Consider the following 25494-nt stretch of genomic DNA (forward strand, 5'->3'; position numbering starts at 1 on the left):
GCTGCCAGCAGGCATTTTAACCAAGGCAGGGAGGCCCTCTAACCCGCTTGGGAGCGGGCTTGTTTTACGCAAACAGGATTAGACTGCAGCCGTTCCGCAGTGTCAGTATTTGGGAGGCCGTTTGACCTGTCGTAAAGACCCGTGGAACACACCATGACAAGGTAGCGTGGCCGAGCAGTCTAAGGCCCTGGATTAAGGCTCCAGTCTCTTCGGGGGCGTGGGTTCGAATCCCACCGCTGCCAGGGAAGTCTTTTGGAAAGCTCCTGAGGCTGCGAAGCGACTGGAGAAGTGACGCTGCATGCTCATCCAAACTTAGCCGCTTTCGCATTCTTTGCCATTTAGCAAAGTCAGTGCTTAAAGCTTGTCCCAGCCTCTGCTCCATTCCAACAGAGGCACACCAATAATTTACAATCATAGAAGAGGTGCAATAAAAACAAACCAACAATTCAACGAATTTGAAAATTATATTAATGAAAAACAATGAGAAGTCTACAAGAATGGAGACAGCCAGTGTTACTCATGGAAAGTTTTGGGTGAAATAACAGCTGCCTGATCATTTTGATTTTAAATGCATCACAGCTGGCTATCGTTTCCACATAAGCCCCAAAGGCCTTGATTAGCGGATTCAGGTGTGCTTGATCAGAGATGGACCTCCACTCCACAGGAAGGGGGCCACCAGGAGTAGGACTGCATACCCTGTATTAAGGATGCCTTTACGGCGGCGAATTACAAGGCATCAGCTTGTGGCGAAGCGCAACCCAAATACAACGACGATGATCCCTACACCGCTGTTCTGCTCTCCACAGTCAATACAGAGCAGTGACACTCTCGCTAAATGACCGATCAACAACAGACGTCTTGTAAAAAGATGGCTGCCAATGGGGTTCGAAACTTTTTGAAACTTTCGCGTCTCTGACGCACCTGACGCGCGTAAATTTCACTATAAACTTTTGTTTTCATGCGCGTCCATTTCGCTCTTGACGGGCGAATGAACACAAAGTGGTCAGGCGTATAAATAGAAGCGGCAGGCGAGAATTTAGACGCGTATTCGCGTTTGGTGTGAACGTAGCATAAGGCGTTGGATTAAGGCTCCAGTCTCTTCGGGGGTGTGGGTTTGAATCCCACTGCTGCCAAGACAGAGTTTTGGAAGGCTATTGAGCGTACGCAAAAAAAAATGTTCTTTGCCCGCATTCCAGAGGCTTTGCATAGAAGGTCCGGCGGCCGACGTTCTCTCTATATTTGGGGTGGGGGAAGAGGGCAGAAAATGGCCCACGAAAGTGCAAATCCCAGGGTAGCGTGGCCGAGTGGTCTAAGGCGCTGGATTTAGGCTCCAGTCTCTTCGGGGGCGTGGGTTCGAATCCCATCGCTGCCAGCAGCAATTTTAACCAAAGCAGGGAGGCCCTCTAACCCGCTTGGCAGCGGGATTATTTCACGCAAACAGGATTAGACTGCAGCAGTTCTGCCATGTAAGTATTAGGGAGGCCGTTCCACCTGTCGAAGAGACCCTTGGAGCGCAACCCGACGAGGCAGCATGGCCGCACGGTCTAATGCTACGCTCACACCAAACGGGAATATGCGTCTGGTCCGAGTGATTTCAATGTTAAGTCAATGGTAAGACGTGTTTACACGCGCCTGGAGTTCTTGCGGCGCGAATGAGGCGTTTAGCGCGGCGCGGTAGACGCGAATTCGCCTCATCCGCGCGTCTAGTTCTCGCGAATGGCGCGAATTGAGCGTCTGGCGCGTTAGGTGCGTTAAGCGCGAATTGTGCTTTTTTGTGAATCACGCGTCTGACAAGCATTCGCGTCTGCTGCCCGAGGTGAAAAATCTGAACTTCTGCGTCAATTCGCGCCGCGTTAACCAATCAGGAGCCTGCTTGATGCTGACCTCCACTCCACAGGAAGGGGGCCACCAGGAGTAGGACTGCATACCCCTGTATAAAGGATGCCTTTACGGCTTCGAATTACAAGGCATCAGCTTGCGGCGAAGCGCGACAAGAAAAAAAAGGGCCCACGAAGGCGGCTGTGGCAGGGTAGCGGGGCCGAGTGGTCTAAGCCGCTGGATTAAGGCTCCAGTCTCTTCGGGGGCGTGGGTTTGAATCCCACTACTGCCAAGACAGAGTTTTGGAAGGCTATTGTGCCAATACACAAAAAAACATTCTTTGCCCGCACTCCAGAGGCTTTGCAAAGAAGGTCCGGCGGCCGATGTTTTCTCTATCTTTGGGGTGGGGGAAGAGGGCAGAAAAGGGCCCACGAAAGTGAGCATTCCAGGGTAGCGTGGCCGAGAGGTCTAAGGCATTTGATTTAAGGCTCCAGTCTAAATCCCATTGCTGCCAGCAGGCATTTTAACCAAGGCAGGGAGGCCCTCTAACCCGCTTGGGAGCGGGCTTGTTTTACGCAAACAGGATTAGACTGCAGCCGTTCCGCAGAGTCAGTATTTGGGAGGCCGTTTGACCTGTCGTAAAGACCCGTGGAACACACCATGACAAGGTAGCGTGGCCGAGTGGTCTAAGGCGCTGGATTAAGGCTCCAGTCTCTTCGGGGGCGTGGGTACAAATCCCACCGCTGCCAGGGAAGTCTTTTGGAAAGTTCCTGAGGCTGCGAAGCGACTGGAGAAGTGACGCTGCATGCTCATCCAAACTTAGCCGCTTTCGCATTCTTTGCCATTTAGCAAAGTCAGGGCTTAAAGCTTGTCCCAGCCTCTGCTCCATTCCAACAGAGGCACACCAATAATTTACAATCATAGGAGAGGTGCAATAAATTATATTAATGAAAAACAATGAGTAGTCTACAAGAATGGAGACAGCCAGTTTTACTCATGAAAAGTTTTGGGTGAAATAACAGCTGCCTGATCATTTTGATTTTAAATGCATCACAGCTGGCTATCGTTTCCACATAAGCCCCAAAGGCCTTGATTAGCGGATTCAGGTGTGCTTGATCAGAGATGGACCTCCACTCCACAGGAAGGGGGCCACCAGGAGTAAGACTGCATACCCTGTATTAAGGATGCCTTTACGGCGGCGAATTACAAGGCATCAGCTTGTGGCGAAGCGCAACCCAAATACAGCGACGATGATCCCTACACCGCTGTTCTGCTCTCCAGAGCCAATACAGAGCAGTGACACTCTCGATAAATGACCGATCAACAACAGACGTCTTGTAAAAAAGATGGCTGCCAATGGGGTTCGAAACTTTTTGAAACTTTCGCCTCTCTGACGCACCTGACGCGCGTAAATTTCACTTAAAACTTTTGTTTTCATGCGCGTCCATTTCGCTCTTGACGGGCGAATGAACACAAAGTGGTCAGGCGTGTAAATAGAAGCAGCAGGCGAGAATTTAGACGCGTATTCGCGTTTGGTGTGAACGTAGCATAAGGCGTTGGATTAAGGCTCCAGTCTCTTCGGGGGTGTGGGTTTGAATCCCACTGCTGCCAAGACAGAGTTTTGGAAGGCTATTGTGCGTACGCAAAAAAATGTTCTTTGCCCGCATTCCAGAGGCTTTGCATAGAAGGTCCGGCGGCCGACGTTCTCTCTATATTTGGGGTGGGGGAAGAGGGCAGAAAATGGCCCACGAAAGTGAGAATCCCAGGGTAGCGTGGCCGAGTGGTCTAAGGCGCTGGATTTAGGCTCCATTCTCTTCGGGGGCGTGGGTTCAAATCCCATCGCTGCCAGCAGCCATTTTAACCAAGGCAGGGAGGCCCTCTAACCCGTTTGGCAGCGGGATTATTTCACGCAAACAGGATTAGACTGCAGCAGTTCTGCAGAGTAAGTATTAGGGAGGCCGTACCACCTGTCCAAGAGACCCTTGGAGCGCAACCCGACGAGGTAGCATGGCCGCACGGTCTAATGCTACGCTCACACCAAACGGGAATATGCGTCTGGTCTGAGTGATTTCAATGTTAAGTCAATGGTAAGACGTGTTTACACGCGCCTGGAGTTCTTGCGGCGCGAATGAGGCGTTTAGCGCGGCGCGGTAGACGCGAATTTGCCTCATCCGCGCGTCTAGTTCTCGCGAATGGCGCGAATTGAGCGTCTGGCGCGTTAGGTGCGTTAAGCGCGAATTGTGCTTTTTTGTGAATCACGCGTCTGACAAGAATTCGCGTCTGCTGCCCGAGGTGAAAAATCGGAACTTCTGCGTCAATTCGCGCCGCGTTAACCAATCAGGAGCCTGCTTGATGCTGACCTCCACTCCACAGGAAGGGGGCCACCAGGAGTAGGACTGCATACCCCTGTATAAAGGATGCCTTTACGGCTTCGAATTACAAGGCATCAGCTTGCGGCGAAGCGCGACAAGAAAAAAAAAGGGCCCACGAAGGCGGTTGTGGCAGGGTAGCGTGGCCGAGTGGTCTAAGCCGCTGGATTAAGGCTCCAGTCTCTTCGGGGGCGTGGGTTTGAATCCCACTACTGCCAAGACAGAGTTTTGGAAGGCTATTGTGCCTACACACAAAAAAACATTCTTTGCCCGCACTCCAGAGGCTTTGCAAAGAAGGTCCGGCGGCCGACGTTTTCTCTATCTTTGGGGTGGGGGAAGAGGGCAGAAAAGGGCCCACGAAAGTGAGCATTCCAGGGTAGCGTGGCCGAGAGGTCTAAGGCATTTGATTTAGGCTCCAGTCTAAATCCCATTGCTGCCAGCAGGCATTTTAACCAAGGCAGGGAGGCCCTCTAACCCGCTTGGGAGCGGGCTTGTTTTACGCAAACAGGATTAGACTGCAGCCGTTCCGCAGAGTCAGTATTTGGGAGGCCGTTTGACCTGTCGTAAAGACCCGTGGAACACACCATGACAAGGTAGCGTGGCCGAGCGGTCTAAGGCGCTGGATTAAGGCTCCAGTCTCTTCGGGGGCATGGGTTCGAATCCCACCGCTGCCAGGGAAGTCTTTTGGAAAGCTCCTGAGGCTGCGAAGCGACTGGAGAAGTGACGCTGCACGCTCATCCAAACTTAGCCGGTTTCGCATTCTTTGCCATTTAGCAAAGTCAGTGCTTAAAGCTTGTCCCAGCCTCTGCTCCATTCCAACAGAGGCACACCAATAATTTACAATCATAGAAGAGGTGCAATATAAAACAAACCAACAATTCAACGAATTTGAAAATTATATTAATGAGAAGTCTACAAGAATGGAGACAGCCAGTGTTACTCATGGAAAGTTTTGGGTGAAATAACAGCTGCCTGATCATTTTGATTTTAAATGCATCACAGCTGGCTATCGTTTCCACATAAGCCCCAAAGGCCTTGATTAGCGGATTTAGGTGTGCTTGATCAGAGATGGACCTCCACTCCACAGGAAGGGGGCCACCAGGAGTAGGACTGCATACCCTGTATTAAGGATGCCTTTACGGCGGCGAATTACAAGGCATCAGCTTGTGGCGAAGCGCAACCCAAATACAGCGACGATGATCCCTACACCGCTGTTCTGCTCTCCAGAGCCAATACAGAGCAGTGACACTCTCGATAAATGACCGATCAACAACAGACGTCTTGTAAAAAGATGGCTGCCAATGGGGTTCGAAACTTTTTGAAACTTTCGCCTCTCTGACGCACCTGAAGCGCGTAAATTTCACTTCAAACTTTTGTTTTCATGCGCGTCCATTTCTCTCTTGACGGGCGAATGAACACAAAGTGGTCAGGCATATAAATAGAAGCAGCAGGCGAGAATTTAGACGCGTATTCGCGTTTGGTGTGAACGTAGCATAAGGCGTTGGATTAAGGCTCCAGTCTCTTCGGGGGTGTGGGTTTGAATCCCACTGCTGCCAAGACAGAGTTTTGGAAGGCTATTGTGCGTACGCAAAAAAAATGTTCTTTGCCCGCATTCCAGAGGCTTTGCATAGAAGGTCCGGCGGCCGACGTTCTCTCTATATTTGGGGTGGGGGAAGAGGGCAGAAAATGGCCCACGAAAGTGAAATTCCCAGGGTAGCGTGGCCGAGTGGTCTAAGGCGCTGGATTTAGGCTCCAGTCTCTTCGAGGGCGTGGGTTCGAATCCCATCGCTGCCAGCAGCCATCTTAACCAAGGCAGGGAGGCCCTCTAACCCGCTTGGCAGCGGGATTATTTCACGCAAACAGGATTAGACTGCAGCAGTTCTGCCATGTAAGTATTAGGGAGGCCGTTCCACCTGTCGAAGAGACCATTGGAGCGCAACCCGACGAGGCAGCATGGCCGCACGGTCTAATGCTACGCTCACACCAAACGGGAATATGCGTCTGGTCCGAGTGATTTCAATGTTAAGTCAATGGTAAGACGTGTTTACACGCGCCTGGAGTTCTTGCGGCGCGAATGAGGCGTTTAGCGCGGCGCGGTAGACGCGAATTCGCCTCATCCGCGCGTCTAGTTCTCGCGAATGGCGCGAATTGAGCGTCTGGCGCGTTAGGTGCGTTAAGCGCGAATTGTGCTTTTTTGTGAATCACGCGTCTGACAAGCATTCGCGTCTGCTGCCCGAGGTGAAAAATCTGAACTTCTGCGTCAATTCGCGCCGCGTTAACCAATCAGGAGCCTGCTTGATGCTGACCTCCACTCCACAGGAAGGGGGCCACCAGGAGTAGGACTGCATACCCCTGTATAAAGGATGCCTTTACGGCTTCGAATTACAAGGCATCAGCTTGCGGCGAAGCGCGACAAGAAAAAAAAGGGCCCACGACGGCGGCTGTGGCAGGGTAGCGGGGCCGAGTGGTCTAAGCCGCTGGATTAAGGCTCCAGTCTCTTCGGGGGCGTGGGTTTGAATCCCACTACTGCCAAGACAGAGTTTTGGAAGGCTATTGTGCCAATACACAAAAAAACATTCTTTGCCCGCACTCCAGAGGCTTTGCAAAGAAGGTCCGGCGGCCGACGTTTTCTCTATCTTTGGGGTGGGGGAAGAGGGCAGAAAAGGGCCCACGAAAGTGAGCATTCCAGGGTAGCGTGGCCGAGAGGTCTAAGGCATTTGATTTAAGGCTCCAGTCTAAATCCCATTGCTGCCAGCAGGCATTTTAACCAAGGCAGGGAGGCCCTCTAACCCGCTTGGGAGCGGGCTTGTTTTACGCAAACAGGATTAGACTGCAGCCGTTCCGCAGAGTCAGTATTTGGGAGGCCGTTTGACCTGTCGTAAAGACCCGTGGAACACACCATGACAAGGTAGCGTGGCCGAGCGGTCTAAGGCGCTTGAATAAGGCTCCAGTCTCTTCGGGGGCGAGGGTTTGAATCCCACCGCTGCCAGGGAAGTCTTTTGGAAAGCTCCTGAGGCTGCGAAGCGACTGGAGAAGTGACACTGCACGCTCATCCAAACTTAGCCGCTTTCGCATTCTTTGCCATTTAGCAAAGTCAGTGCTTAAAGCTTGTCCCAGCCTCTGCTCCATTCCAACAGAGGCACACCAATAATTTACAATCATAGGAGAGGTGCAATAAATTATATTAATGAAAAACAATGAGTAGTCTACAAGAATGGAGACAGCCACTTTTACTCATGGGAAGTTTTGGGTGAAATAACAGCTGCCTGATCATTTTGATTTTAAATGCATCACAGCTGGCTATCGTTTCCACATAGGCCCCAAAGGCCGTGATTAGCGGATTCAGGTGTTCTTGATCAGAGATGGACCTCCACTCCACAGGAAGGGGGCCACCAGGAGTAGGACTGCATACCCTGTATTAAGGATGCCTTTACGGCGGCGAATTACAAGGCATCAGCTTGTGGCGAAGCGCAACCCAAATACAGCGACGATGATCCCTACACCGCTGTTCTGCTCTCCAGAGCCAATACAGAGCAGTGACACTCTCGATAAATGACCGATCAACAACAGACGTCTTGTAAAAAGATGGCTGCCAATGGGGTTCGAAACTTTTTGAAACTTTCGCCTCTCTGACGCACCTGACGCGCGTAAATTTCACTTCAAACTTTTGTTTTCATGCGCGTCCATTTCGCTCTTGACGGGCGAATGAACACAAAGTGGTCAGGCGTGTAAATAGAAGCAGCAGGCGAGAATTTAGACGCGTATTCGCGTTTGGTGTGAACGTAGCATAAGGCGTTGGATTAAGGCTCCAGTCTCTTCGGGGGTGTGGGTTTGAATCCCACTGCTGCCAAGACAGAGTTTTGGAAGGCTATTGTGCGTACGCAAAAAAAATGTTCTTTGCCCGCATTCCAGAGGCTTTGCATAGAAGGTCCGGCGGCCGACGTTCTCTCTATATTTGGGGTGGGGGAAGAGGGCAGAAAATGGCCCACGAAAGTGAGAATCCCAGGGTAGCGTGGCCGAGTGGTCTAAGGCGCTTGATTTAGGCTCCAGTCTCTTCGGGGGCATGGGTTCGAATCCCATCGCTGCCAGCAGCCATTTTAACCAAGGCAGGGAGGCCCTCTAACCCGTTTGGCAGCGGGATTATTTCACGCAAACAGGATTAGACTGCAGCAGTTCTGCAGAGTAAGTATTAGGGAGGCCGTACCACCTGTCGAAGAGACCCTTGGAGCGCAACCCGACGAGGTAGCATGGCCGCACGGTCTAATGCTACGCTCACACCAAACGGGAATATGCGTCTGGTCAGAGTGATTTCAATGTTAAGTCAATGGTAAGACGTGTTTACACGCGCCTGGAGTTCTTGCGGCGCGAATGAGGCGTTTAGCGCGGCGCGGTAGACGCGAATTCGCCCCATCCGCGCGTCTAGTTCTCGCGAATGGCGCGAATTGAGCATCTGGCGCGTTAGGTGCGTTAAGCGCGAATTGTGCTTTTTTGTGAATCACGCGTCTGACAAGAATTCGCGTCTGCTGCCCGAGGTGAAAAATCGGAACTTCTGCGTCAATTCGCGCCGCGTTAACCAATCAGGAGCCTGCTTGATGCTGACCTCCACTCCACAGGAAGGGGGCCACCAGGAGTAGGACTGCATACCCCTGTATAAAGGATGCCTTTACGGCTTCGAATTACAAGGCATCAGCTTGCGGCGAAGCGCGACAAGAAAAAAAAAGGGCCCACGAAGGCGGCTGTGGCAGGGTAGCGTGGCCGAGTGGTCTAAGCCGCTGGATTAAGGCTCCAGTCTCTTCGGGGGCGTGGGTTTGAATCCCACTACTGCCAAGACAGAGTTTTGGAAGGCTATTGTGCCTATACACAAAAAAACATTCTTTGCCCGCACTCCAGAGGCTTTGCAAAGAAGGTCCGGCGGCCGACGTTTTCTCTATCTTTGGGGTGGGGGAAGAGGGCAGAAAAGGGCCCACGAAAGTGAGCATTCCAGGGTAGCGTGGCCGAGAGGTCTAAGGCATTTGATTTAAGGCTCCAGTCTAAATCCCATTGCTGCCAGCAGGCATTTTAACCAAGGCAGGGAGGCCCTCTAACCCGCTTGGGAGCGGGCTTGGTTTACGCAAACAGGATTAGACTGCAGCCGTTCCGCAGAGTCAGTATTTGGGAGGCCGTTTGACCTGTCGTAAAGACCCGTGGAACACACCATGACAAGGTAGCGTGGCCGAGCGGTCTAAGGCGCTGGATTAAGGCTCCAGTCTCTTCGGGGGCGTGGGTTCGAATCCCACTGCTGCCAGGGAAGTCTTTTGGAAAGTTCCTGAGGCTGCGAAGCGACTGGAGAAGTGACGCTGCATGCTCATCCAAACTTAGCCGCTTTCGCATTCTTTGCCATTTAGCAAAGTCAGTGCTTAAAGCTTGTCCCAGCCTCTGCTCCATTCCAACAGAGGCACACCAATAATTTACAATCATAGGAGAGGTGCAATAAATTATATTAATGAAAAACAATGAGTAGTCTACAAGAATGGAGACAGCCAGTTTTACTCATGGAAAGTTTTGGGTGAAATAACAGCTGCCTGATCATTTTGATTTTAAATGCATCACAGCTGGCTATCGTTTCCACATAAGCCCCAAAGGCCTTGATTAGCGGATTCAGGTGTGCTTGATCAGAGATGGACCTCCACTCCACAGGAAGGGGGCCACCTGGAGTAGGACTGCATACCCTGTATTAAGGATGCCTTTACGGCGGCGAATTAAAAGGCATCAGCTTGTGGCGAAGCGCAACCCAAATACAGCGACGATGATCCCTACACCGCTGTTCTGCTCTCCAGAGCCAATACAGAGCAGTGACACTCTCGATAAATGACCGATCAACAACAGACGTCTTGTAAAAAGATGGCTGCCAATGGGGTTCGAAACTTTTTGAAACTTTCGCCTCTCTGACGCACCTGACGCGCGTAAATTTCACTTCAAACTTTTGTTTTCATGCGCGTCCATTTCGCTCTTGGCGGGCGAATGAACACAAAGTGGTCAGGCGTATAAATAGAAGCGGCAGGCGAGAATTTAGACGCGTATTCGCGTTTGGTGTGAACGTAGCATAAGGCGTTGGATTAAGGCTCCAGTCTCTTCGGGGGTGTGGGTTTGAATCCCACTGCTGCCAAGACAGAGTTTTGGAAGGCTATTGTGCGTACGCAAAAAAAATGTTCTTTGCCCGCATTCCAGAGGCTTTGCATAGAAGGTCCGGCGGCCGACGTTCTCTCTATATTTGGGGTGGGGGAAGAGGGCAGAAAATGGCCCACGAAAGTGAGAATCCCAGGGTAGCGTGGCCGAGTGGTCTAAGGCGCTGGATTTAGGCTCCAGTCTCTTCGGGGGCGTGGGTTCGAATCCCATCGCTGCCAGCAGCCATTTTAACCAAGGCAGGGAGGCCCTCTAACCCGTTTGGCAGCGGGATTATTTCACGCAAACAGGATTAGACTGCAGCAGTTCTGCAGAGTAAGTATTAGGGAGGCCGTACCACCTGTCGAAGAGACCCTTGGAGCGCAACCCGACGAGGTAGCATGGCCGCACGGTCTAATGCTACGCTCACACCAAACGGGAATATGCGTCTGGTCTGAGTGATTTCAATGTTAAGTCAATGGTAAGACGTGTTTACACGCGCCTGGAGTTCTTGCGGCGCGAATGAGGCGTTTAGCGCGGCGCGGTAGACGCGAATTCGCCTCATCCGCGCGTCTAGTTCTCGCGAATGGCGCGAATTGAGCGCCTGGCGCGTTAGGTGCGTTAAGCGCGAATTGTGCTTTTTTGTGAATCACGCGTCTGACAAGAATTCGCGTCTGCTGCCCGAGGTGAAAAATCTGAACTTCTGCGTCAATTCGCGCCGCGTTAACCAATCAGGAGCCTGCTTGATGCTGACCTCCACTCCACAGGAAGGGGGCCACCAGCAGTAGGACTGCATACCCCTGTATAAAGGATGCCTTTACGGCTTCGAATTACAAGGCATCAGCTTGCGGCGAAGCGCGACAAGAAAAAAAAAGGGCCCACGAAGGCGGCTGTGGCAGGGTAGCGTGGCCGAGTGGTCTAAGCCGCTGGATTAAGGCTCCAGTCTCTTCGGGGGCGTGGGTTTGAATCCCACTACTGCCAAGACAGAGTTTTGGAAGGCTATTGTGCCTATACACAAAAAAACATTCTTTGCCCGCACTCCAGAGGCTTTGCAAAGAAGGTCCGGCGGCCGATGTTTTCTCTATCTTTGGGGTGGGGGAAGAGGGCAGAAAAGGGCCCACGAAAGTGAGCATTCCAGGGTAGCGTGGCCGAGAGGTCTAAGGCATTTGATTTAGGCTCCAGTCTAAATCCCATTGCTGCCAGCAGGCATTTTAACCAAGGCAGGGAGGCCCTCTAACCCGCTTGGGAGCGGGCTTGTTTTACGCAAACAGGATTAGACTGCAGCCGTTCCGCAGAGTCAGTATTTGGGAGGCCGTTTGACCTGTCGTAAAGACCCGTGGAACACACCATGACAAGGTAGCGTGGCCGAGCGGTCTAAGGTGCTGGATTAAGGCTCCAGTCTCTTCGGGGGCGTGGGTTCGAATCCCACCGCTGCCAGGGAAGTCTTTTGGAAAGTTCCTGAGGCTGCGAAGCGACTGGAGAAGTGACGCTGCATGCTCATCCAAACTTAGCCGCTTTCGCATTCTTTGCCATTTAGCAAAGTCAGTGCTTAAAGCTTGTCCCAGCCTCTGCTCCATTCCAACAGAGGCACACCAATAATTTACAATCATAGGAGAGGTGCAATAAATTATATTAATGAAAAACAATGAGTAGTCTACAAGAATGGAGACAGCCAGTTTTACTCATGGAAAGTTTTGGGTGAAATAACAGCTGCCTGATCATTTTGATTTTAAATGCATCACAGCTGGCTATCGTTTCCACATAAGCCCCAAAGGCCTTGATTAGCGGATTCAGGTGTGCTTGATCAGAGATGGACCTCCACTCCACAGGAAAGGGGCCACCTGGAGTAGGACTGCATACCCTGTATTAAGGATGCCTTTACGGCGGCGAATTACAAGGCATCAGCTTGTGGCGAAGCGCAACCCAAATACAGCGACGATGATCCCTACACCGCTGTTCTGCTCTCCAGAGCCAATACAGAGCAGTGACACTCTCGATAAATGACCGATCAACAACAGACGTCTTGTAAAAAGATGGCTGCCAATGGGGTTCGAAACTTTTTGAAACTTTCGCCTCTCTGACGCACCTGACGCGCGTAAATTTCACTTCAAACTTTTGTTTTCATGCGCGTCCATTTCGCTCTTGACGGGCGAATGAACACAAAGTGGTCAGGCGTATAAATAGAAGTGGCAGGCGAGAATTTAGACGCGTATTCGCGTTTGGTGTGAACGTAGCATAAGGCGTTGGATTAAGGCTCCAGTCTCTTCGGGGGTGTGGGTTTGAATCCCACTGCTGCCAAGACAGAGTTTTGGAAGGCTATTGTGCGTACGCAAAAAAAATGTTCTTTGCCCGCATTCCAGAGGCTTTGCATAGAAGGTCCGGCGGCCGACGTTCTCTCTATATTTGGGGTGGGGGAAGAGGGCAGAAAATGGCCCACGAAAGTGAGAATCCCAGGGTAGCGTGGCCGAGTGGTCTAAGGCGCTTGATTTAGGCTCCAGTCTCTTCGGGGGCATGGGTTCGAATCCCATCGCTGCCAGCAGCCATTTTAACCAAGGCAGGGAGGCCCTCTAACCCGTTTGGCAGCGGGATTATTTCACGCAAACAGGATTAGACTGCAGCAGTTCTGCAGAGTAAGTATTAGGGAGGCCGTACCACCTGTCGAAGAGACCCTTGGAGCGCAACCCGACGAGGTAGCATGGCCGCACGGTCTAATGCTACGCTCACACCAAACGGGAATATGCGTCTGGTCAGAGTGATTTCAATGTTAAGTCAATGGTAAGACGTGTTTACACGCGCCTGGAGTTCTTGCGGCGCGAATGAGGCGTTTAGCGCGGCGCGGTAGACGCGAATTCGCCCCATCCGCGCGTCTAGTTCTCGCGAATGGCGCGAATTGAGCATCTGGCGCGTTAGGTGCGTTAAGCGCGAATTGTGCTTTTTTGTGAATCACGCGTCTGACAAGAATTCGCGTCTGCTGCCCGAGGTGAAAAATCGGAACTTCTGTGTCAATTCGCGCCGCGTTAACCAATCAGGAGCCTGCTTGATGCTGACCTCCACTCCACAGGAAGGGGGCCACCAGGAGTAGGACTGCATACCCCTGTATAAAGGATGCCTTTACGGCTTCGAATTACAAGGCATCAGCTTGCGGCGAAGCGCGACAAGAAAAAAAAAGGGCCCACGAAGGCGGCTGTGGCAGGGTAGCGTGGCCGAGTGGTCTAAGCCGCTGGATTAAGGCTCCAGTCTCTTCGGGGGCGTGGGTTTGAATCCCACTACTGCCAAGACAGAGTTTTGGAAGGCTATTGTGCCTATACACAAAAAAACATTCTTTGCCCGCACTCCAGAGGCTTTGCAAAGAAGGTCCGGCGGCCGACGTTTTCTCTATCTTTGGGGTGGGGGAAGAGGGCAGAAAAGGGCCCACGAAAGTGAGCATTCCAGGGTAGCGTGGCCGAGAGGTCTAAGGCATTTGATTTAAGGCTCCAGTCTAAATCCCATTGCTGCCAGCAGGCATTTTAACCAAGGCAGGGAGGCCCTCTAACCCGCTTGGGAGCGGGCTTGTTTTACGCAAACAGGATTAGACTGCAGAGTCATTATTTGGGAGGACGTTTGACCTGTCGTAAAGACCCGCGGAACACACCATGACAAGGTAGCGTGGCCGAGCTGTCTAAGGCGCTGGATTAAGGCTCCAGCCTCTTCGGGGGCGTGGGTTCGAATCCCACCGCTGCCAGGGAAGTCTTTTGGAAAGTTCCTAAGGCTGCGAAGCGACTGGAGAAGTGACGCTGCATGTTCATCCAAACTTAGCCGCTTTCGCATTCTTTGCAATTTAGTAAAGTCAGTGCTTAAAGCTTGTCCCAGCCTCTGCTCCATTCCAACAGAGGCACACCAATAATTTACAATCATAGGAGAGGTGCAATAAATTATATTAATGAAAAACAATGAGTAGTCTACAAGAATGGAGACAGCCAGTTTTACTCATGAAAAGTTTTGGGTGAAATAACAGTTACCTGATCATTTTGATTTTAAATGCATCACAGCTGGCTATCGTTTCCACATAAGCCCCAAAGGCCTTGATTAGCGGATTCAGGTGTGCTTGATCAGAGATGGACCTCCACTCCACAGGAAGGGGGCCACCAGGAGTAGGACTGCATACCCTGTATTAAGGATGCCTTTACGGCGGCGAATTACAATGCATCAGCTTGTGGCGAAGCGCAACCCAAATACAGCGACGATGATCCCTACACCGCTGTTCTGCTCTCCAGAGCCAATACAGAGCAGTGACACTCTCGATAAATGACCGATCAACAACAGACGTCTTGTAAAAAGATGGCTGCCAATGGGGTTCGAAACTTTTTGAAACTTTCGCCTCTCTGACGCACCTGACGCGCGTAAATTTCACTTCAAACTTTTGTTTTCATGCGCGTCCATTTCGCTCTTGACGGGCGAATGAACACAAAGTGGTCAGGCGTATAAATAGAAGCGGCAGGCGAGAATTTAGACGCGTATTCGCGTTTGGTGTGAACGTAGCATAAGGCGTTGGATTAAGGCTCCAGTCTCTTCGGGGGTGTGGGTTTGAATCCCACTGCTGCCAAGACAGAGTTTTGGAAGGCTATTGTGCGTACGCAAAAAAAATGTTCTTTGCCCGCATTCCAGAGGCTTTGCATAGAAGGTCCGGCGGCCGACGTTCTCTCTATATTTGGGGTGGGGGAAGAGGGCAGAAAATGGCCCACGAAAGTGAGAATCCCAGGGTAGCGTTGCCGAGTGGTCTAAGGCGCTTGATTTAGGCTCCAGTCTCTTCGGGGGCATGGGTTCGAATCCCATCGCTGCCAGCAGCCATTTTAACCAAGGCAGGGAGGCCCTCTAACCCGTTTGGCAGCGGGATTATTTCACGCAAACAGGATTAGACTGCAGCAGTTCTGCAGAGTAAGTATTAGGGAGGCCGTACCACCTGTCGAAGAGACCCTTGGAGCGCAACCCGACGAGGTAGCATGGCCGCACGGTCTAATGCTACGCTCACACCAAACGGGAATATGCGTCTGGTCCGAGTGATTTCAATGTTAAGTCAATGGTAAGACGTGTTTACACGCGCCTGGAGTTCTTGCGGCGCGAATGAGGCGTTTAGCGCGGCGCGGTAGACGCGAATTCGCCCCATCCGCGCGTCTAGTTCTCGCGAATGGCGCGAATTGAGCATCTGGCGCGTTAGGTGCGTTAAGCGCGAATTGTGCTTTTTTGTGAATCACGCGTCTGACAAGAATTCGCGTCTGCTGCCCGAGGTGAAAAATCGGAACTTCTGCGTCAATTCGCGCCGCGTTAACCAATCAGGAGCCTGCTTGATGCTGACCTCCACTCCACAGGAAGGGGGCCACCAGGAGTAGGACTGCATACCCCTGTATAAAGGATGCCTTTACGGCTTCGAATTACAAGGCATCAGCTTGCGGCGAAGCGCGACAAGAAAAAAAAAGGGCCCACGAAGGCGGCTGTGGCAGGGTAGCGTGGCCGAGTGGTCTAAGCCGCTGGATTAAGGCTCCAGTCTCTTCGGGGGCGTGGGTTTGAATCCCACTACTGCCAAGACAGAGTTTTGGAAGGCTATTGTGCCTACACACAAAAAAACATTCTTTGCCCGCACTCCAGAGGCTTTGCAAAGAAGGTCCGGCGGCCGACGTTTTCTCTATCTTTGGGGTGGGGGAAGAGGGCAGAAAAGGGCCCACGAAAGTGAGCATTCCAGGGTAGCGTGGCCGAGAGGTCTAAGGCATTTGATTTAGGCTCCAGTCTAAATCCCATTGCTGCCAGCAGGCATTTTAACCAAGGCAGGGAGGCCCTCTAACCCGCTTGGGAGCGGGCTTGTTTTACGCAAACAGGATTAGACTGCAGCCGTTCCGCAGAGTCAGTATTTGGGAGGCCGTTTGACCTGTCGTAAAGACCCGTGGAACACACCATGACAAGGTAGCGTGGCCGAGCGGTCTAAGGCGCTGGATTAAAGCTGGGGAACAATAGTCCGTCAAAGACGGGGAAGAAGGGAAGAAAAGGGGGAAGGAAGAAAAGGAGAAAGGGAAGAAGAAAGGGGAAAAATGACGAAAAGAAAGGGTGAAATGTGACGTTAGAACATATTACTTCCTTAGCATGCACGCTACGATACATTTTCAGGTTTCTTTGTGCGTGAAAATCGCGCATTTATATTACACTGTTTCCTATTGCAGGCGCTCACCAAGACCGGGGTTCGAATCCAGATAAAGGCACCTTTTTGTATTGTTATTGTTATATTGTTAATTTCATTAAATAAATGCAATTTTTAAGGTTAATAAAATGTACATATGTACAATTCTTCCATGAAAAATAAAGAATGCCAATGGAACTGTGGTATTGTTGATGTTATTATTACTTATTATTTTGTAGTTATTGTATTAATATTATTTATTCTGATTAAGCATAATATTATTCTTTGTTTAATTGATATTACTTATTCTGATTAGGAGTTTTGTATGTTACCTTCATTCAAGACACTTACAAATATGTTATTTGTATTGAAAAAAAGATAGTAATTAGAATAAAATAGTCATTAATATGTTGAAATTTTTTAATTTACAATCATGCCAACAGAACAGTAATCAAAAAGCAACAATTTCCCAGTTTGTTTTTGTTTTACAATTATTCCAACAATACAGTAATGCATATTAAATAAAATAAAATATTAAATAAGTTTTCAAACAACAATAAATTAAAATGAAAATAAAAGTAAAAGTAAAAAACAAAAAGCAATAATTTGCCAGTTTATTTTTATTTTACAATTATTCCAACAATACAGTAATGAATATTAAATAAATAAAATTAAATATTGAATAAGTTTTCAAACAACAATAAATGAAAAGGAAAATAAAATGAAAATAAAAGTAAAAAACAAAAAGCAATAATTTGACAATTTGTTTTTATTTTATAATCCAGCAATACAGTAATGAATATTAAATAAATAAAATGAAATATTAAATAATTTTTCAAACAACAATAAATGAAAAGGAAAGCAAAATAAAATGAAAATAAAAGTAAAAAACAAAAAGCAATAATTTGACAATTTGTTTTTATTTTATAATTATTCCAACAATACAGTAATGGATATTAAATAAATCAAATTAAAAATTAAATAGGTTTTCAAACAACAATTAATGAAAATGCAAATAAAATGAAAATAAAAGTAAAAAACTAAAAGCAATAATTTGACAATTTGTTTTTATTTTATAATTATTCCAACAATACAGTAATGAATATTAAATGAATAAAATGAAATATTAAATACGTTTTCAAACAACAATAAATGAAAAGGAAAATAAAATGAAAATAAAAGTAAAAAACAAAAAGCAATAACTTTCCAGTTTGTTTTTATTTTATAATTATTCCAACAATACAGTAATGAATATTAAGTAAATCAAAATTAAATATGAATTAGGTATTCAAACAACAATAAATGAAAAGGCAAATAAAATGAAAATAAAAGTAAAAAACAAAAAGCAATCATTTCCCAGTTTGTTTTTATTTTACAATTATTCCAACAATACAGTAATGAATATTAAATAAATAAAATTAAATATGAATTAGGTATTCAAACAACAATAAATGAAAAGGCAAATTAAATGAAAATAAAAGTAAAAAACAAAAAGCTATAATTTGCCAGTTTGTTTTTGTTTTGCAGTTGTGCCAACAGAATGGTAATGAATATTAAACAAATACAATTAAATATTAATTAGGTATTCAAAGAACAATAAATAAAAAGGGAAATAAAATGAAAATAAAAGTAAAAAACAAAAAACAATCATTTCCCAGTTTTATTTTTTATTTTGCAATTATTCCAACAATACAGTAATGAATATTAAATAAATCAAATTAAATATTAAATAAGTTTACAGACAACAATAAATGAAAAGGCAAATAAAATGAAAATAAAAGTAAAAAAGAAAAAGCAATAACTTTACAGTTTGGAAAGTTTGTTTTTATTTAAAAATTATTCCAACAATACAGTAATGAATATGAAATAAATAAAATAAAAATAAATATTAATATATAATAAATATTAAATTATATAAATTATATAAGAAGTATTTAAACAACAATGAACTAAAAGGGAAATGACAAATATTAAGTTTTCAAAACCAATAAATAAGTTAAATAAAAAGTTAAGTCCTCAAAAACAAGAAATAAAAAGTTTAATAAAATATTAAATAATAGTTAAAAAAAACTACAAAAAGTTAAAAACACAAATATTTTTTTTTTACACAAATATTAACAATAGTGAACTCTTTTTGCTATATACACCACATACACACAAATATATACTTTATTTGGGAATGGTTCTCCGCATTTCCTCCAGCCACTGTTCTTTTGTAACAGTTTCAGTCTGTGGGCAGTACACCCTGCCCCTGTACTGGCTATGCCCCGTTGCACTTGTTTTAAACTGCCCACACTTCTTACAAGTGTTTGCTTCAACAGTTCTCCTGTAGGGTCTCTTGGGCATGGTTTGCGGACTGGCAGTTGGTGCAGCAGGTTGTGAACTGATGGCCTGCACAACTGTAGGCGGAATTATTGGCATCCCCTGGACAAATGGGATTCCCTGAACCATCGCCATTCCCTGGACCATTGGCAGTCTTTGGACCACTTGCAGACCCTGTAGCACTGGCAAACCCTGAAGCATTGGCACTCCCTGAAAACTTGGTCCTGTTGATAGGACTATGTTGGGTAGCATCTGTGCTGATGCTCCAGGTGCTGATGGCGTAACTGACACAGGACTCTGTGCTGGTGCCTTGGGTCTGAGAGGGGGTCGCCCAGAAGAACCCTGCCTCTGCTTTGCTTGACCTGCCGTGCTCTCTGGTAGCTTGTACTGGTGCTGCTCCGCTGGTTGTTCTGTCTCAGTCCGTAGACGCTTGGCAGCCTGGAGAGGCTCCTGAGCTTCAGGGAGGGACTGAGGCAACTGAATGCCCTGAAGCAGCACAGACAGCTCCTGCTTTTTCTGTCTGTTGTTGTGCCACTGAATCAGGGTGTTCTGGTTAACCTCCACCAGCTGCAGTGATGTTCCTTCCATCACCAAACTGTTGCCCAGTACAAGCTGCCTTATCCTTCTGTAGTCTTGAAGGATCAGAGACCATCTTGACAGCGCTCCCTTGCCTTTTCTTTTGGGGCTTGGGTGAACAGTGCAAAGCCTGATGAAGATGGTCTCCACCAGGCGGCAACAGTCAGGCCATTGTGCAGGTGCGCTGCTTGCACCCAGCACACATCTGGTGGTGCTCTCTACTCCAGGGGTTTGAGTGGGCCTCTTAGGTACTCTGAAGCGTCCACTCAGCAGTCTCTTCTGATGTCGAGCTGCATACACCACCCGTTGCTTGTCCTGGTCATCCAAGCTCTGCCAAAGTGCAATTATGGTGTTGGCCTCCTGGTTGGTCAGGCTGAGGGCTGTGTGACCCCGGAGATCCACCAGATATTCTGCCAATCTGTCCACATGTTGATAACCAGGGACATTTTGGCTGTCAACGGCCTATTAAAAAACACCAACACCAACATTATAATGTTTATCAGTGGGAAGCTGTTTTGGCACCTTCTTTAAAGTATAAAACACAATGGAAAGAAAGCTGACTTGACATTATGTGTATTTGCAGCTTATTAATGACTTTGATGTTGTTTGTAGGGGTGCACCGATCCGATATTAGGATTGGATATCGGCCCCGATATTAAAAAAATAGCTGGATCGGGGATCGGAAGAATTAACAGATCCACGGGGCTCTTTTTTATTTTCTTCCTCCATTTCTACTACTACATTTTATTTATTTAAATTTATTTTGAGAAGTTTGATTACATTCTATTTTCGATTTGAATGCACAATTGTTCTTTAAATAACAAATAAATAAGTATTCAATACATTACATGTGTTTTGTCTTAGTTAGGAAAGTAATGTTTAGTTAGGAAAGTTTGGTGCCTGTAGTTTCTTCTACATGGTGGAAGGAAGGTATAAGGTTGAATGTATGCAGTTTATTATTAATTCAACAATGGTATCGGATCGGTATCGGGTAGATATACCGACAGATATACAAAGCCCAGGTATCGGTATCGGGACTGAGAAAGTCGGATAGGTGCATCCCTAGTTGTTTGATCTTTTAAATGTTGTTTCATCTTGCACTTACCATCTCTTCATCATCTTTCTGACCAGCATCCTCTGGCTCTGAGGGAAGAGGTGAAACAGATGTTTCAGATGGGACAGGTGAGACAGCAGTCCCTGAGGGTCCAGGTGATGTGGGAGACTGTGAGAGGCCTTGTGTAGGGTCAGGGACTGGTGAAGGGGATGGAGAGCCCAGTACAGAAGTACCACTAAGTGCAAGTGTGGAAGAGGGTGGTGACAAGTCAGCCTCCAGATCAGTAATGGTCTGATCCTCGCTGATGTCACAGAAGCCCTCATCTTCATCTCGCTCCTCCACACTGAGGTCTTCAATGAGCTCTGCGTTCTGCTCGGAGTCTGGATTCATGTCCTGCAGTGCCTGACCTGTCTGCTGAAACAGATACTGGACTCCAATGAGCTCACCTGAAATTAAAATAATAAACAAACAGGAATTAAATACAATGCTGAATCATTGAGGAGGAAAAAAACATATGCAAAAACACATAATGCAACACAATACAAATGATAATTGAGAGACGTACAAATAAATATTCCTCAAAAACCTATTGTATCATATTAGATACTTACATGTAACATGATTTTCCTAATGCCTTTTTCTTGATTAAAAGTATAAACTATCAATAAAGTTTGGATAATGTCGATAATTTAAAAGCCTTAGAAATTTGCATATCAATCATGACAGTAGACTTTGTAGAGTTAAATATATAGACAGAGATTACACAGAAATTCTAAGTTCATTAACAATAACACTTTTTCTTACCGGTGTAACAGGCAGGGGAACAAAATGTTGGAACCACTTTCTTGCCAAACAGCTTTTCATAGTTGCTGTTTACACAGTGAACAAGTTCTCCTGTGTAGCTGCATAAAGCTGATGGTTCTGCTGACAATGAAGCAGCCTCCCTGTCCTGGTTCCACCGGTGTAGTCCCTCCAGCAGATAAATCTGAAAGTTAAGACTGTTTGCACTGGTCCCTGTTAATGGACACAACAGTGTAAAGGTGAGTGTTAAAGAAACACAAAAGACAAGTAATGTGTTTTATATATATACATACATATATATATATACATATACATATACACATACATATATATATATATATTATATATATGCACAGGGAGTGTGACAGAGACATACCTGGGATGAAACGGTTCAGGTGTAGGTGAAAGGACTCGAGAGAAGTGGAGCCTCTGGCACATCTGTATGTCGTTAGAAGCACACCTCCCTTGGTTAAGCTTCCAGTCTCTATATAGAGCACAACACCAGGGGGGTCTTGGATGCACTTTACATGCTTCTTCTGGACACTCCAGATGTGCTCCATCCTTTTTTGATCCAGGAGAGGAACACCCAGGGAGTCATTGCCCTTGCTGCTCAAGAGCTCTGTAAACAGCCGTTCAAGGAGAAGGATGGTAGTCTCCTCTCCGCGGGTTCTCCTCCGGCAATGTAGAGCCAGCTCATTCCTGGTAAGATGCTTGTTGACATCTTCATCTGCCAGCGAAGGCCAACCCTGGGAGATCAATAGCGCTCTCTTTGCTTTGCGAAGCACTGAGAGATCAGCTGCATCCCATTCAAAGATGCACGCTGATAGCCGCGACATGAAGATGGGGTACAGCTGATGGGCATCAGTTGTACACCCCAGGGCAATCCTGCGCATAAAATGCCAGATGTCCAAGCGTATCATGAGATCTGGCCAACCTCTGAATCTGGTTTTCAGCTTCGTCTCGCCCCTCCTCAGTGCAGCACCCACAGTCCACATACAACACAGCAGGTGGATCCACACCAGCCTGTTGGTATCTTTTCACCAGACCATCTACCATCATATCCAGTCCTGCTCCTTCCTGGGCTGTCAGCACGCTCATGAGCACCTGACCAAACTCATTGCCGACAGAGGTAAGCCAGAGTCCCGTTCCCCTCGCTGTCCCAGCCAGCTTCTTGGTTATCTGTAATAAGACATGATATGGAACATGCTGTAAATGCAATCAAACATCCCACCATGTAAAATACAGATATACTGCTGTGTTGTGTATATAAACAACAGCATTAATAAACAAAAATCCACAACTAACCTTTTTAGTAGAATCCATCTTCAAGACAGAGCCATAGGTGGATGTTATCCTTGCATGGATTTCATCCAGCCTTGTTAGGATGTCTTGGCTGTACACGGTGAGTAGCCACTTGCAGCTTGGCACCACTGTAGGCTGTGGGGAATTTCCTGGAATTTTACTGGCAACACTCCAGGTCGATTAAGAAAGTCGACACACTGGGTGGTGTATCGGGCCAGACGCTGGAGCCACTCCTCGCTGTGGTTTTCACGCAGCTGCTTTATCACCCGCGTGGGGCTGTTGCCTAAGCTACGCTCACGCAGTAGCCGGATGACCCGCATATCACAGGCATACCTTAGAAAAAGCAAAATACACTCATTCATATATTTTACATATTTGATTTGTAAACTATTTGCATATGTATGTGATGATGGCCTAACAACATGATGCAGAATGAAAGTGTGCTTACTTCCGCGTGAGGATAACCCGAAACTCAGAGCGATGACCCAGGTCTAGCTGTTGCAGGACTGTCTGACTCCAGGACACATGCGAGGCTCTACACTTGGTACAGATGAGGGTTTCTGTGACCATGCTGTACATTCTGTCGATGTCCAGAACCTGCCGTGCCCTTTTGTGCAGACCACCTCCTGTCAGTTGATGCCGTCCGCAGGCAGGATTGGGACAGAGAATCTTGACCCTCCACAGCTTGTACGGCATCCACAGCAGAAGTGCATGACAAAAGAATCTGTCTGGAGCTGGACCCTGATTGTAGGTAAGTGCTGGCTGTGGTGGGTAATACCAGAGCTGGAGGTCATCACGGAGCTCTGGCTTTCCCTTGGACCCCATTTTGAAAAGCCTTTTGCCAATCCACTTGTGATCTTCTGGTGGCAAGGTCTCCGACCACAAACGAGGAAGTGGAACTACAGATGGAGCTTTCAATAATGTCCCAGAAGGAAACGTCTGTGAAAGAAAAAAGACAAACCATTTAGTCAAGTAAGGTTATTGATTTAATAAGCATTTCATCAAGGCATGGCTACTTTTACATAAAATGATCATTACAATTATTGTTTTCTTTTTTGTGTTGTATTACAATGATAATTATGACAACGAAACGGATAACTTTATATTACCCATTTCTGTCTTCCAAAAAAAAAAGGAATTATATATAAAATATTCTAAAGTCTTGCTTGATATATAAAAGAATACATTTTTCAAACAATCTATCTTTATTTTGACACATGAATGTTAACATCTATAAATTATTTATCATTAGTAAATTAGGATTCCGTCAGCTTGACATTATTACCATAGTTTGATTGTTGTTGTTTTATCAGCTGTTTATCAGTGTTTTAAGAAACTACTGGTAATAAAAGTCAGGTAACACTTTATTTTAAGGTGTCCTTGTGACACGTTACATGTACTTACTATTATAATAACAATTATTAATGCATAAGTACATGCAAGTAACCCTAAGACAAACCCTAATCCGAACCCTAAACATTTAGTAAGTACATATAGGAAATTATATTATATTACTCAGTACTTAAATGTATAATTACACTGTAACAAAGACACCTCAAAATAAAGGGTTACACTCTATTTTAAGGTATCCTTGTTACAGTGTAATTACACATTTAAGTACTTACTAATATAAATTAACTTATTGTATTAATGTATTTACTATAGGGTTAGAATTTGATTTAGGGTCACTTGCATGTTATTAAATGTTATTATAATAGTAAGTACATGTAACATTTAATAAGGACACCTTGTGTAACCAAAAGTCATATTCAAAAAATCAGGGCATGTGAGCCTTTTCACATCTCTAGACATACTTTAAGTGAAAAAACAACAACAAAATAAATCAATTTATTTTCAAAGTGTTTGTTATGGAGTTAGAATTGTTGCATAATTCCAAATAAATACATTATGATCCACAAATAAATGTAAAGCGATTGACAAAAACAACCATATACACAAAATAAATAAAATGAGATCCACAAATAAATTCCACAAACATGAATTATATTCACAAGTAAAAAAATTCGAATTGCAAATAAAAAACATACTCACAAATATATTTTTTTAATCCTACAAACACAAATTCGACCTGCATTTATATGTGAATCGCGTACTGTGCATTTATAGATCGCTACTCGTATTTGTGGATTGCTCTCTGTGCATTTGTAAATCACTGCGCGTATTTGTGAATTTTGAAACATTTCAAGCGTCAAGACCATAGACTGTAAGGTCAAGACGCAAACTAATCCACAAATGCATGGACTCCACCCACCTTTTACTTAAGCCAATCAGATACCGGCCACGTGGGGCTGACCAATCGTTGCATGTTCTTGCTCCAACCAATCACGTTTTTACGGTGACCGTAAGGGGAAACCTTCGGTTCACTTATGTTTGTCTTGGCCACTACATTTAACTCGTGGGAACCTGATATTATGTCGTGGCCACGAGATATTAATTCGTGAGAACATCATATTATGTTAGCATATGTTATTTGTCATATTCGTTATTTTCCCCTTCATTTTGATCTCTTAACTCTCTGAATGTAGGTTCTATGACTGTGATATTTACTGGAATGCAGTTCAAAGGTTGAATGTAATATATATTGTATTTTATTTAGTCTATTAATGGACAAATATAGTGTTTCACTAAAGAGTGAATTAATCACGTAGTTTCGTTTGGAAATCATTTATCGTCAGAGTAAAATAGGCCTACATGACATTCCTTCTATTAACGTTAACTGATCGTCTTTTTTCCGTAGTTGTATTATTATTATCGTCATCATTATTATAATTATTACTATTATTATTAGCCTATTATTATTGTATATATTTTTATTTTTGTTTATATTCGTTTTCCCTCTTGATTTCTATCTCTTTACTTAACTTTCTATATGGAAATGATACTGTGTAAATGCTTGACATTTCACTGAGGAATGAATCATTCACGTAGTTTAATTTGTAAATGAA

The 25494-nt window shown here is 46.2% G+C and overlaps 1 protein-coding gene and 13 non-coding genes across 14 annotated transcripts; 13 read left to right on the forward strand and 1 right to left on the reverse strand.

Moving 5' to 3' along the window:
* Positions 1-160: 160 nt before the first annotated feature.
* On the forward strand, positions 161-242 carry trnal-aag (transfer RNA leucine (anticodon AAG)). The gene has a single exon. It is a non-coding gene; the product is annotated as a tRNA-Leu (tRNA).
* A 1048-nt stretch (positions 243-1290) lies between these two features.
* Positions 1291-1372, forward strand: trnal-uag (transfer RNA leucine (anticodon UAG)). Its single transcript has one exon. It is a non-coding gene; the product is annotated as a tRNA-Leu (tRNA).
* A 1113-nt stretch (positions 1373-2485) lies between these two features.
* Positions 2486-2567, forward strand: trnal-aag (transfer RNA leucine (anticodon AAG)). The gene has a single exon. It is a non-coding gene; the product is annotated as a tRNA-Leu (tRNA).
* A 1017-nt stretch (positions 2568-3584) lies between these two features.
* On the forward strand, positions 3585-3666 carry trnal-uag (transfer RNA leucine (anticodon UAG)). Its single transcript has one exon. It is a non-coding gene; the product is annotated as a tRNA-Leu (tRNA).
* A 1113-nt stretch (positions 3667-4779) lies between these two features.
* trnal-aag (transfer RNA leucine (anticodon AAG)) lies at positions 4780-4861 on the forward strand. Its single transcript has one exon. It is a non-coding gene; the product is annotated as a tRNA-Leu (tRNA).
* Positions 4862-5899: 1038 nt separating this feature from the next.
* trnal-uag (transfer RNA leucine (anticodon UAG)) lies at positions 5900-5981 on the forward strand. Its single transcript has one exon. It is a non-coding gene; the product is annotated as a tRNA-Leu (tRNA).
* Positions 5982-8193: 2212 nt separating this feature from the next.
* Positions 8194-8275, forward strand: trnal-uag (transfer RNA leucine (anticodon UAG)). Its single transcript has one exon. It is a non-coding gene; the product is annotated as a tRNA-Leu (tRNA).
* Positions 8276-9389: 1114 nt separating this feature from the next.
* Positions 9390-9471, forward strand: trnal-aag (transfer RNA leucine (anticodon AAG)). The gene has a single exon. It is a non-coding gene; the product is annotated as a tRNA-Leu (tRNA).
* Positions 9472-10488: 1017 nt separating this feature from the next.
* On the forward strand, positions 10489-10570 carry trnal-uag (transfer RNA leucine (anticodon UAG)). The gene has a single exon. It is a non-coding gene; the product is annotated as a tRNA-Leu (tRNA).
* A 1113-nt stretch (positions 10571-11683) lies between these two features.
* Positions 11684-11765, forward strand: trnal-aag (transfer RNA leucine (anticodon AAG)). Its single transcript has one exon. It is a non-coding gene; the product is annotated as a tRNA-Leu (tRNA).
* Positions 11766-12782: 1017 nt separating this feature from the next.
* Positions 12783-12864, forward strand: trnal-uag (transfer RNA leucine (anticodon UAG)). Its single transcript has one exon. It is a non-coding gene; the product is annotated as a tRNA-Leu (tRNA).
* Positions 12865-13967: 1103 nt separating this feature from the next.
* trnal-aag (transfer RNA leucine (anticodon AAG)) lies at positions 13968-14049 on the forward strand. Its single transcript has one exon. It is a non-coding gene; the product is annotated as a tRNA-Leu (tRNA).
* Positions 14050-15066: 1017 nt separating this feature from the next.
* Positions 15067-15148, forward strand: trnal-uag (transfer RNA leucine (anticodon UAG)). The gene has a single exon. It is a non-coding gene; the product is annotated as a tRNA-Leu (tRNA).
* Positions 15149-18495: 3347 nt separating this feature from the next.
* On the reverse strand, positions 18496-22146 carry LOC141326284 (uncharacterized). The gene is made up of 4 exons (XM_073835017.1): positions 21603-22146; positions 21230-21439; positions 20477-20871; positions 18496-19833 (listed from the first exon to the last, which is right to left on the reverse strand). The coding sequence occupies exons 1-4, from the start codon at positions 22144-22146 to the stop codon at positions 18643-18645; spliced, it is 2340 nt and encodes a 779-aa protein (XP_073691118.1). The 3' UTR covers positions 18496-18642.
* Between the last annotated feature and the right edge of the window lie 3348 nt (positions 22147-25494).

The sequence above is a fragment of the Garra rufa genome, chromosome 1, assembly GCF_049309525.1.
Source record: "Garra rufa chromosome 1, GarRuf1.0, whole genome shotgun sequence".
NCBI lineage: Eukaryota > Metazoa > Chordata > Actinopteri > Cypriniformes > Cyprinidae > Garra > Garra rufa.